Source organism: Poecilia mexicana, unplaced genomic scaffold (assembly GCF_051168715.1).
Source record: "Poecilia mexicana isolate PSO_F unplaced genomic scaffold, ASM5116871v1 scaffold_10, whole genome shotgun sequence".
Lineage (NCBI taxonomy): Eukaryota > Metazoa > Chordata > Actinopteri > Cyprinodontiformes > Poeciliidae > Poecilia > Poecilia mexicana.
Genome location: NW_028263379.1, coordinates 13,362,014 through 13,375,560, shown reverse-complemented (window position 1 = coordinate 13,375,560; position 13,547 = coordinate 13,362,014). Strand labels below are relative to the sequence as shown.

Sequence of the window (13,547 nt, the reverse complement as noted above, 5' to 3'; positions counted from 1 at the left end):
CGCAGGAATACTCATTTTTACACCGCAACGCCTCTAACTTTGGTCTCTTGAGGATCCTATGTAATGCCTGTTTCCTTATTCAGTCACTTTGGCTACTTTCCTTATGCCTTCCTAAAGGGCGAGTCATGTGACACACCGCTCTACCTGTCTCATGTCTGTTTTCTGTTCTTGTGCTATCTTTTCTATCAACTTATCCATCAGTCGCTAATGAACAGGAAATTAAGTTGTAACGTGGCAATCATGCAGCTTGATATCCTCTAATTGCCAAGATTCTATCTGTATTATTTTTACACCGAGCTGTGGGTGCTCTTGTAATTTTCATTAATTACACACAAAGAGGCGATAATCATCTTTCTCCAGTAATTTAAAACTTTTTCATTTGACTTTCTCGGTCTGGAGGATGGCGAACACGTGTTTTATGATGCAGCAGACTCGATTAGGTCTAGACTCAGTGTTTCACTGCTGCGGTCTGTATTTATCAAGGGAAATAAATTTTTATTTTAAATTTTAAATTTCACTCACATGCCATGTGGTAAGCTTAACTTCTTAGGTTTTTGTTCAGCGCATGCTTTCTTCTTGCCACACCTCCATGAAAGTCATATTCGAAGAGAGGAAGACTGAGAGTTGTTGTCGTGTCATCAGATTTTCTCACCCGACTGTAAATCTCTGCAGTCTCTCATGAGGTGCCTTGGGCCTTGTGCTTCTCTGATTGAAGCTCTCCACTCCGAGGTTTTGAGTTTAGATGGACGGCTGTGTCTTGGTGGGTTTGCAGTTGTGACATTCTCGTCACATTTTTGGATAATTGATTTAAAAATATATTTTCCTCCGGAGTTTAAGTCTAAAGGCAGCTGAGCACTTTCACATTTTTCTTTCAAAGTAAATTTCAAAACCTTGTATTTTCCTTCCACTTTATAATTATGTGCTAAGTTGTTACAAAATATCCAAACAGAATATATCAAAATGGTAAATAGAATAATTAAACTACAAATCATGATACAAAAAGAGCTGCAAGAACAATATTTTGACAATTGTCAGCAGCAGAAAGAGAGCCGACCGCTATGGAAAGCAACATCTGCTGGATCTCTGCATGAGCATCCGGCCCAAACTTGTTACTGTTTATGAGCTTTTCCACTAAGCTGACAAAGAACCTGAATAATGTATCAGTCAGCCTGAGTGGGCCGAGCACTGGGCAGTGAGGAAGCCTGTTACAGGCTCATTACAGGTGAAGATGACATGTTGAGGAGCAGCCGACTTGGCATCGTCTCCCTGCTCCTCCCTCGATAGATGGCGAGACACTCCGTCTCTCCCCACGGCGTACGGAGAACGTGGGGGCGGGGGCACAGAGGTGGAAGCGGTGGAGGAAAGGGTCCGTGATGCACCTCTAACCCCCCCCCCAAAATGAAATTGACAGGCTCACTGAAGTAATTGCTCCCAACACCATTTTCTTTGGCAGGAAATACTGTTATCGACAAACAGGGGATTCAATAAGCTGCAGGAGATGAGGCTCAAGTCGTCCCTCCGCCGTTGAGGTTGCAGAGTCTCCTGATGGTCTTTGCCCTGCCCTTTATTCCCAAAGTTATCTTTTATTTTTATTTTTTTACCTTTTCTATATCTCCTTGCCCTTTATTCTTTGGCTTTTCTTACTCATGCATCAATACCCACTCACACGATTCTCCTCTTGATTTAGTCTTGCACTTTTTCTCCAGGTTGACCATTATTTCAGAACCAGTCAGAGGAAAAACCTTTTATTACTTAGAGGCCAGCCAGCGACTGCTCCACTTCCCCTCCTGCTCCTCAGATAGTTTCTCCGCTGCCAGTATGGTGGTGTAATGTTGATATTACCCCAATGGAGTCCATTGATTTGAGCTCGGAGCATAAAAAAGCAGTTTATTGCCAAAGTCTTCGGTTTCCAGAGGTCAGATCGTGTGCTGAAACCAGATCTCAAGCTTTTCTGGACATCGTGGAACGTTTGCTGGGAACTGTGGAGAAGTAGGAAGATAAATGTATTTGTTTAGAAACGCATTCGCCTTTAACGGCCCATTACTGTGAATGTATGGTTAGAAAAAAACCTTCACATTCAGGAATGAAAAGTTTGAAACTTTTGGCTTTTTTATTAATTTGTTCACCTGCATTTTATACCAACATTTATTTGTTTTCCTTAGTACTGCAAAGTGGAAAGCTTTTATTGTTAGGTTTATAGAATCAAGTTTTGTCAGGAGCAGGAGTTTCAGAAAAAAAATAATATAAATTAAAGGAATGGGTTTAATATAATCAGTTAGTCCAGTCACAAAATGAAAACTAATTCTATAACTCTGCCTCAAATTTAATCAAACATTAAGTCGGACATTTCTGTTAACTTGAGGTTCTCGTGTTGAGTTGGTGAAGCACTCGGATATTTTAGAATAAAAACTTGTGCACACAGAGTCTGCACTACAGAGAAAAATCTTTATGTAAAATAGATTACTGGGCCTTTGGCGTCTTGACAAAATGTTTAAATCAATAATGTAGGATTTTAAGAAACTTTCGATTTTGTCTCAAGTTCATCCTGCAAATCAATACCCACAATGTTTTATGACTCCCTATAAAACAGTTTCTACGTTCCCTCCAGACTTATAACTTGTCTGTTTTTAAGACATCAGATAATATTAAGTATGAGGAAAATTACCAAAACAATGTGAAGGGTATTGCTCTTTACACACAAACGTAATACTATGACATCCATATAAAAATAATCTCAAGGGCTGCAAAACTTCTCTTTAGTTCTTTATGTACTTTTGCTCTTTTTATCTTTAAAAATAAAGCTCTGGTACGTTTCTCCTCCTCTGTTCTCTGCTTTGGTATTGAGCCTCCTTAAAGTGAAACAAAAACAATGACAGTATGATAAAAGAAATTACTTACTATAAAATTACAGCTCATTTCAGATGTGTTTCACTTTGTTGTTAAGGATAAATAACTTTTACTTAAGCGGTATTTTTCCCAGTTTGTAGTATTATTGAATATGACACAAGCAATTTCCTGTGTTAATGAACACTTTATATAGCTCTTTAATGAATCTACTCAAACAACATAAGTTATTTTGTTAAAACTTGTTAAAACTATACCCACATCTGCTGTTTCAGGAATGAAACGGCACACGCACATAGCAACATAGTTTGCCATTTTATTATTCTCTAAGCAAAATGCATCACCAAATATGTTATCAGCTTCCAAAGCAAGAATACATGGAGCATTCTGAACTGTTATCTCAACATTGATACTGCAAACATGGTGCGTTGATGATCGACTCTGCAGCCTCAGTAAATAGCAAAGGGAACTGTCACGGGGTCTATGTGTGAAAAACCCAAAACAGAAAAAGTTTTCAGTTTTTTTTTTTTTTTTGTTTGTTATTTTTTGTTTTTTTAGTAGCTGAGATGTTGAAATTGAAAGTTGGGGGGTCATTGGGATGGAGGAAAAGAAAATGTCAGAAAAATGTGGATTACTTGAAATCAATATCACCATTGCAATATTCAGCAATAGCATCACAATTAAAAGTTTTCTAGAGATTGTGTAGCTTTACCTTTTGCCTATTTCCTTTTGCTCTAATTGACTCTATTATACTCAGCTATTCTGAGCTGTAAATACCAAAACTACTTGAATTTTATATGGTGTAAATATGCAGCAGATTTCCTGTTGTTGACAGAAATCTGTTGTGAAATCTGAAATTAGTTTCTTGTTTATTCCTCTGCATAATATTCATCTTAGTACTTGAGAACTAATATAGCCGCAGCAATAAGCTGCTAAGCCGCATGCTGCAGTTTCTCCTGAGTGTATGAATCATGCTTTGGTGATCATTTTAAAAATATGATTTTACATTACCATTTTCAAAGAAATATATTTCTTATATCATTTAGTCAATGGCCAAGCTCAGCTTGCATGAAAAGAACAAAATTTGTGGCTTGCTGTTCGAATCCCTCCGGTTTTTCATGCACGCACACACACACACGCACACAAAAAGGACTCATTCATGTTGACTGTGTATTGCAGCAGAACAGCAGGTCTCTCTTTTCTCCAGATAAATGAGCTAGCTTATTACCTCCCAAACTGCCTATTAGCACAGCTCACTTTGTAGGGAACCAGCAATACGAGAATGAATACAGCCGCGTTCCTTATGTCAGGGAGTCTGGGTCAGGATAATGTGATGGAGTCTCAGTAGTGAGTTTCCTCGTGTGTTTTGTTTGGTACCGAGACCCGACTTCCGCCTAGCTAGGTAATTTTAGCGAAATCATCCAGTAATTATCAAATTTCCTGAGATGTTTGTGGAGGGGCAAAAATGTAAAGTATTTCCATGAAAAGCTTCTCTTTTTTTCCATTTTGAGGCCTGTTTAAGTGCCTGGAAGTAATTCTGGGGCCAACAATCGATTCAATCACTTAGTGACGTTGGAGTCGATCCATTTATCAATGTATAGTCTAAAGTGGGCTTCATTGTGTGCTCGGGGAGTCGGTGTTTATGTGTTTGAGTTGGATGTGTGTGGTGCCACCACTGGTCTCATTGTGTAAACATCAGTGTAGAAACACGTCCCAGTGGATATTAAACACAAGAATCCATTTACTTGAAGCGGAAGCTGCTGCAGATTGCCTGTGGAGCCTGTCTTTGGCTCTGGTGGTGGAGGCCAGGGTTAGTCTTTGCTGATTAACATTAAAAGGAGGAAAATAGTCAGCATATTCAGTAATTTGTCTTGTTGTATTTGATTAAATAGATATTTTAGGTGTGCCCTTTACTCTGACACCCCTGAAGAAAATCCAGGATATCAAGTTGCCTTCAGGAGTCATGTAATTAGAAAATAGTCAACATGTCATTTAATCTCAGTACTGTTCTGTAAATGCCTCAGAGGTTTTTGAACAATTGGGAAAAAAAATATGAATTTCTTCATGAAGGGCAAACCTCACAGCTGACCCTCACAGCATTTAGTTTTAACTCTTTAAAAAACAACTTTCTTTTTAAAGCAAGTTTTTGGTGTGTGTTTTATTCTGTGTTCTTTTTTTTTATTGGCACTTAATTTTAGTAGTTTTATTTTATTGGCTTTCAGTACATCATTTTGTGATAGTTTTGTCTGTGAAAATGCTTAGCAAATAAACTTTTTCAAATGAAAAGCAACCATCATTTTACAGAACCCCTAAGGGGGTAAATAAATAAAAAAGAAAAGTTGATTCCTCCTGCACACAAGCTACTCTGGGAAGCCAAAACAAAAACTCAGACTACTAAAGGAGTATGGTTGTTGGAGAATTGAAAACACTAAATATATCCGACAGTGTCATCCAAAAACTCAAGGAAAACATGGCAAATTATATCGCTCGTCTATTTTTTAAAATTTTCACCTGTGCACACATGCACCAACTTTTCTTCTTTTCTCTTTACCCGTGTCCCCTTAGGGCACACGTGTCAAACTAAAGGCCCGGAGGCCAGATCCGACCAGCCATCACTTTTTATGTGGCCCTTTACATTTCAGCTGGCCACATAAATTGAACCTTCAAGATAACATTTGTGTGCTTAAATATTATTTTATCGGTCAAATAGTGTTTATCTGTATACTGCCAAATTACATCAACATGAAAAGATGTTCAATATTTAATTTTTAAAACTACTCATCGAATGCTGTTTTAATATTTTTAACAGCTTGTTAAAAGGTTTTATTGATGCATTCTTCCACAATCTGCCCCTTAATGTCACCCAAAATGCCTTTCTCCGTCCACATGGTGAAACTTGACGGTGGCAGCATCATACTGTGCATAAGCTGTTCTGCAGCACAAACCCTTATTAAAGGTGATGACAGGATAAAGGAACATGCTCGCAATTTGAAAACAAAACCGTGTGTCAGAATTATGCACTACCCAGGTCTGTTGCATAAAAGCATAATACAATACATTCCTATAAAATGGGAAGAAATCACATCGGTTATGAATATTTTTACAAAACATCATAGTTGCACCATGATTATTGTTTAGGTAGCAATGCTTCAGCCTCTCTGTGTAATGGAGACTGTCCTTGATGTTAGATTGTAGCGCCTGACAGCAGATAAGCGCAGGTTTTATGAAATATTGATAATATTCTGGTTGAAAGTTTTAATCTAATCGTGCTGTGTTTTTCTTTGCAGGGTGGGCTACGTAACAGCAAGCATGAGTGCACCCTTTCGTCCCAGGAATACGTCCATGAGCTGCGATCCGGCATCATGGACGACAAGCTGCTCAACTGCCTGGAGTCCCTCAGAGTGTCTCTCACCAGTAACCCTGTCAGGTTGGTAACCAGAGGTTTTATCGCCAGAGGATACTTGTTCCTTCCCTCATCGTGATCGCTGGGAAATTTTGATCGATTTAAATTGATCAGTACGCCTCTGGCACCATAGATATTTCAGCTCCTTGAATAAATCACTTTGTTTGGGTTGTTTAACCAGAGAAATGAGCGATTTCGGGAGGAGAAACAAAGCTGGAAATAACCTGCACGGCTGAAAAATGCTGCTACACACCGACTGGGACCAGATTTTCTATTTTGTTCTGCGAGTTGGGGAAAAAAAATATTATGTTATTAGTCTGGTACTGAGCAGTGAAATGACTCCGGTGTAATCCACAAGGCAGTTATCCATGTAAAAGTGAAATTGCTTGTTTTCGCCACCACCGTGCTTTAGTGCGTACCGAGGTTTGACCCACGAAATAACTCGACTTAATAAAATTACTCCCGCGCTTTGTGCAGCAGGCCTCTCCTCCTCCTCCTGTTTGACTGGCAGCGGTCACCCCAATTAAAATGGTCAAACGCGCTCGTCTCAAAGGAGCATAAATGTGTTGTTTTTTTGTTTTTTCTTCCCATTTGTTGCTCTAAACACAAATTCAGTCTATCCCAGTCCTCCAAAGGTGTTCAGTGAAAGCCTTGTGAAGTGCTGCGAGGTATTATTTATTTAGCTTAAACACCAGATTTTCTGCAGTCCAGCCATCTAATGTTACACCCACTTCACTGGGTTCCTCTTTCTGCTCTTACTCATGTTCACACCACTTTCTTCTTCCAGCAACTTGTCTCTCATAAGACTTGGGAACAAGAGGTATCCTTAAGCAAGACCGCTGCTGCAAATTAGACATGTCTTATAGCTGTAGATACCCTATCCATTTCTGTGAAACTCATTTAATGATATTCTCTCTCAGGAAGGCACTTTCCTATTAAGTATGATTTTTTTTTTTTTTTCTTCTTTTTTCCCTTTTCTCTCGGATCAGTTTCAGCTCTTTTGTTTGTCCCAATTTTCTCCTCTTTCATATTGGATTGTTTCAGACCATTCTCCTCCCTGATGGGATGCTTCTTTTTATGGAGCATCTGGACATAGTAATCTTCATAAACTGAGAAAATGTGCACCGGTTTTTGATTGTTTAAAGTAGATTTATTACCAGTTTTCAAAAAGCTGATATCTCTATTTGGTGACTGTATTAACGGAAAGATGATTAAAAAAAAAAACTGCATAATGAGAAGACAGCTGTTTAATTACTTCTGTACAGAGCTAAAACAACACACTAAACTTTTAAAACTTAAGAATAATGTTCTTAATTAGCTTTTATTGGAAATTAGCTCTTTAAATAAAGACCTTGTGTTCATGATACAGCTCTGAGTTACTCCAAGGTACTAAATGTAAATTTGATGCTGCAGTGTGTCTGATACGTTTGGCTCAACAGCATAGATTGAGTTTCTGCAGTGGGGTTTACTCACTTTAAGTTTAAATATTTTTGTAATGTTTTGACATTTTGTTCCCTGTGACAGACATAGCTTTGACGAAAAAGTATTGGTTTTAAGGCAGACCATTTCACTTATAACTAATACTTTTTAATTAATATTAAGGACTTATTGACTTGAAACAATCTCCAACATCATGCTGATTTACTTACTTGTAATTTAGTTTTGTTTTATTTCATATTTGCTCTATAAGCTAAGCCAAAAATACTTTGTAAGATTTTGTGTTTTTGCAGTGCGACAAAACAGGTGAATAGTGAAAAACACATGTATTTAATATTTTAACCCGGTTTTTTTTAAGCGACCACACGAAAATATGGTTTTAAAAGTTGGCTGCCCTAAACGCTGCTGTAAAACTCAGTGGTTGAAGATGAGCTGAGGTGAAATCAAAAACAGTATACAAACACCTGGGATTTTTCATCTGGGTTTAGCCAGGGTGTCCGATACTGATCATTTAATAATGTCTTAATTCAAATGTCAACCCAATACTTGAGATTAAACTGGGGCATCCCTACCGGTTAACTTCCTGAAGTGGCTAAACTGACTTCTTCTTTTTAATTGGTGCAGTTTAACCTTCATTAAAATGTGCATAGGAAACAACACTCTTTACATAAGTGTGCATAATAGGTAGACAGGTTATTTTCAGTCTTTTTGAAGCTGTGTATCTTTAGCATAATATGGAGATTTAGGTGATTTTTATTTAATTTTTTCCGTGTTTATTTACTTTTTAGTTTGTTTTATGTCTAACGGTCTTGTAACAAGGGTGTTTCACCGAGCTTGGGGTCGCCCTGCAGATGTGTATAAAAGGCTTTACCTCTTTAAACCTCTGTAGGAAAGAGTTAAATTCAGCAGATGGTGAGGTTCAGCCAGAGATCAACCTTTAGGTGTGTAAGCAGAGGGGGGGGACTGTGTGGGTGTTGACTCACTCAGGTCATTTAGTTATCTTTATGCCACTTATTTATCTCCGGGGAAAAGCGACTCACTTTCCAGCAGCATGGAGAAGGTTACCGCTAATTAATGTGAATGCATTTTGTTGTCATGGATCACAACGCACAAAAAGTCTGCATTTGACTGCGCTATGTTAATGTAACCTTTGTGCACTGTCATTATATACTTACTGGAGCAGCTCACGCTGGATTCCTTCGTGTGAGGGGGCGGCGGTGTTATGTCAACATTTGGTCTTTTATTTTAACTAAACGTGAGGGTAAAATAATTGGCAAATCCTTGCATTTTTTTCCAACTTAGTTCTCACTTAAAATATAATTCACTTTCAAACACTTAATTTTTTTTCCCCCCACGTTTTACTTATTGCTCTAGTATAGTTCACTTCCAGCAGTTTATGAAACAAAAGTTAAAACAAGTTTACTAAAGCTATTCTTAAAAAAAGTGAAGAAAATAAATTTCTGAAATTACTGGAGAGTAAGGCGTTTTAATTTGATGATTTTTCATATTCGTCTTTATATATTTAAATTATACATGTTTTTCCTTAAAGCTGAGCATTTTTCTAGCAGCGTAGCTCCGATTGCCTTTGTGCTCTGCAGGTACATTGTTCTAACCATCTCCGCTTACATCCTCATTTCTTTCTTGTATTTATGATTGTCTCAGTTGCTTTCAGCTCTTTGTGTAATCCCACACTGACTTAATGACGCTGCCCCGTCGATCCTGAAGTAAAAGCTTTCATGAATAATGCTCTTGACCCGTCTTGCAGTCGGAAGCAGTGTGTCCTCTTACATGAAGTCCAGCCTCTCTGTCTATATTAAGTGGATAATCTGATCTCTCTTTTAGATGTATGGGAGTTAAATCTGTCCTGTGTCACAAAAAACACTGAAAAAGAATCAAGATTTTACCTTAAATTGCTCTGATGATTTGTTTTGGTGATGATAGCGGCTAAAACTGTGTGCCGTACCTCAAAGTCTTGCTAGCAAAGTCTTGTTCCTCACTGTGAGTGCTTACCGCTGCTTTTTGTCTTCCCTCAGATGTTTGCACTGCCTGCTAATTTGTTCCCACAGGCCTGTGTTTGTCTAATAGTTTAATTGGCTGGGCTGCGCACCTGTTTGGCAGCACAGGTGGCCGTGTGGCCATTCTGCTGTGGGCCTTATCTCCAGGGCAGTCCCACACAGGTGTGTGGCACGCAGCCTTCACTGATCCACCCACAGATGGCATCGCCCGGAGTGTCCGCTGCCTTCTCTGTTTCCGCTTTTGGTTTTCCTCGGCTGCCGAGTTTTCCCACTACTTTTTTTCCATTCAAATTTCCCCAGCCAATTATTTATCCTCGGCTTCATTTCCCCACTTTTAATTTTGTAATTTGGATACTCGCTGCTTAATTTAGAACTGTCAGATTTACAAGCGTCCTTTTATTAATTTCCTAATCCATTCTAACAAAGTGAGATGTCAAGTTATAGAAAATTAAGTCATCTTAGTTTCTCGGTTAGAAGGAAGAATTTGTCTTGTTTCAGCGAGAGCCTCTTGTTTTCTTGCATGCTTAATGTTTGCACCGTTTGGAGCTAAAATCAGTTTGAACATTTATAACAGGTTTAAATATATATACTTTATATATATAAATCAGCTTCTTTGTAGAGGTCTTGAGGGGCCAGAAGACATTCATGTTCCTTTTCATATCGGGCAGTCTTAAGGTGTGAGTAAGCCACCCATCACTCTCAAGGTTTCGTGCCCTGCATGTTTTAAATATGCCCCTTCTCCAAACACCTGCTTCAGATAGTTGAATTATCAGCCTGTCACTTATTTCTGCAGGAGCCTGCTAATGACCTGTTTATTTAAATCAGTTGTATTCAACAGGGAAACATTTGAAAACATGCAGGACACGAGACTGAGATTTGGAAATGCCCACTCCTGGTGTGCTTGTTGAATAGGTTAGCTTAGTCATTAGCTTAGTGCGGATGGTTTCACTGAACTATTATGGGGTTTCTCATGAGTTGCTTTTGCAGCAAGCTGTGTAACAAAGGTGCAAAGTTGTGTATCCTGCTGAGTCTGTCCTTTTAAAATTAGTGTATTATTGTGTTAGTGACCTTAAACAAGTATTGTGAAACTGTTGTTCAAGCTCACAAACCACAATAAGATGATTGCCACTATTCTTCTATTTTGCTGTTTTTTGCACAATCTCTGTTCAAATATGTAGCTTCATTTGAACACAGCTAAATTTATGCTAATAGTCGTTTTTGTGTAAATCTTAAGTTTGTCATAAAAAATGTGTACAGTAGAAGCACTGATGCACATTCATGCATTCACACATTTTTCTGATGATGCAACTCCAAACTCTTTGCAGAAAATCCACATAGTCATGTTTGTTTTTTTTTTTTTCTTTGTTTTTTTTTTTGTAGAGCATACCTAAAATTTTGAAAAGAAGTTGGAGCTTAAGAAGCTGGAATACCAAGGTACCAATTGTGGGCCCTGCTAACTAAAACATTTGTTGCAGAAACCCTAAAGCAATAATTATAAACATTAGGTTTGCTAACATGAAAGCATACACTATTATGACACTTAGCAGAAGCTAATTCTAACCTCAATTAAAATTATATCTGCACCAATTTAATTGTGAAACCATAATTAACATGTTTTATAATGCCCTCAGATATTGTATTTTTGTTTGTGTCTTATTTTGTACTATCTGCACTTTAGTTAGACTTAATGAAAATTAAAAGTTGTCATAACTTATCTTCAAAAAGTCATGACATCATGCAGCCAATAAGTTACTGTTGGAGTGTTAAGACGGCCAATTATCAAACTCCTCCCTCTGTGACAACAGAGAGCCTTCAATATCATATTGTTCTACCCACAGCTTTTTCTTCAACATTTTCTCTTAAATGTTTTTTATATTCAATATGTTTTAAACATATATCTGTTTTTTACCAAGTAAGCTAAATCTAAAAAGTCTTCCAGTAAAAGTGAATGAAATGATTCTGTCTCTTGTAAGAATCTTAAGAGCAGCGCACAGCTTCATATAACGTCAACGATTCAATAGCAGTTCCAAATATTTTTAAAATATGCAATTTGTTCTTCTTTTTGTCTAAACTGCAACAGAATATAATTCAGCTGGTTATCTGCAGTCTGCAGAAACCTAAATAGCCCTTGTAGATGAAAGGTTAAAATTAAAGGTTACCTTGGAAACAAAAGCAAACCTAAGTTATTTTGCTGTACTTGATTGCATAGCTTTTGTACATCTTGCCAAAGGTCACACAGTAAAATAAAAGACAATTATAAGATGGAGGAAAAGCTGCTCTCTTGACATCAAATTTTTAAAAGTAGCAGCTCTAACTAGGGCTCTTACGTCTCTCGCTCTTCCTCCTTTGGCCCTTGTCTGTCTGCTGTGAGTACAGCAGGCAATTAACACCAGCACAAAGGCGCATATCCATCTGTCCTTCTGCTGTTGTGAGCGCTGAAACCAGTATGAGCTTCTAAACGTCTCCCGGGTCTGCTCTCTCGACAGCTCAGGCCTGAAATCTTGTCTGGCACAGAAACAAAGCGTGATTAGTGGCTCTCAGTGAATCTACAATGAGTCGTCACTTTATGAATGAATGATACTGTTTCAAATCTGTCATTTTTGATGTTGGTAAATCAAAGCGAATCATCTTGTGTATTCATTTTGAAGCAGAGGAGCTTAATCAGAAGCCATGTCAGATAAATTTATTTAGATGGAGGACTTTAAAATAGATGAAGTTAGCTTTTGTTATACTTAAGTACGACCTCAGGACGCGTTGGAGAGTAAATAAATAGCTTATATCTTATAAAATTTAAAAAAGAAAGAGGTTTAATTCCCTGTCATGATGATCATGTTTTTATTAATAGACAAACTTGCAGTGATGAATGCATTCAGGTAGCCAAACCAAAGCATGTAAGAAACCAGAGAACAGTTTTTTTTGTGAAGCGCTCTTCTTACAATTTCTTATTACAAACCCCTCGACGTCAAATTCCCCTCCGGAAAGGTTTTTCCTTTTCCACTTGTCAAGGAGAATTGAACCTGGAAGGATTCCAACATTACAGGACATAATTGTTTCGCAGAGGTTTGTAGGCGAATGCTTCACCGTTATTTGAGGATGGGGGGGAAAAAAAAAATAAAATCTGTAAATCCATTTCGGTGTTTAACTTTCCAGGCTGCCGTCGCAGAGAGTTTGATTTGATGGTTAAATTTGGCATGACTGTTATGTCATGTCTACAATGGACGTGACAAGCAATCAGAAACGAGCAGGTTAACTAGTTTTTCCCCCTCGCGGCTTTCTTCACAGTTGAAGTTTGCCCTTGTTCCTTCGAGCCTCGGCGTCTTGAGCGTACTTTAAGGGGCGCTCTCGTTTCCTTTTTATGACACCATCTGTTAACCTCCAACACAACCTTATCTTTTACACCCAGACTTATGCATAAATAACTGAGAAATAACTATTTTGGTATTTTATTGGGACTTAAAATGGAAATATTTCCATGGTGGAAATAAAAAAGAAATAAATGTCATGTAAATCAGGTTTTTTTGGGGGTGTGTGGGGGGGGGAGATCATCAATAGATCTGAACTGGGCTGTAAAGACTGCCATGAAAAAATTGAAGTTAGTCAATCTCGGTGTCTGATTTTACCCAAGCTCTGAGATTAAATAGATCCCCTTTACCAGGTGATGCTCAAATAGAACAGCTTAATAATTCTCAATACAAATACCTTCATGTTATGGTGTCATAATATCATCAGAAATAAAATTAAACAAAAATGTAATTTAAAGTGCTTCTTCAAAATCATTTCTGAGTAAATAAGAAGTCACTTCAGTCGTTAAAATATGTCCACTCTCAGTTCTGCTGTTATTTCTATGA

At 37.9% G+C, this 13,547-nt stretch overlaps 1 protein-coding gene across 6 annotated transcripts in view; it reads left to right on the top strand.

Annotated features, from left to right (window-relative positions):
- Positions 1–13,547, top strand: part of diaph2 (diaphanous-related formin 2) — a 440,846-nt gene that overhangs the window by 115,403 nt on the left and 311,896 nt on the right. For all 6 annotated transcript variants that reach the window (XM_088009428.1, XM_088009427.1, XM_088009429.1 and 3 more), the window contains one exon: positions 6,132–6,271. In XM_088009428.1, coding sequence (XP_087865554.1) covers positions 6,132–6,271 — 140 coding nt within the window. The remainder of the gene's footprint in view (positions 1–6,131; positions 6,272–13,547) is intronic.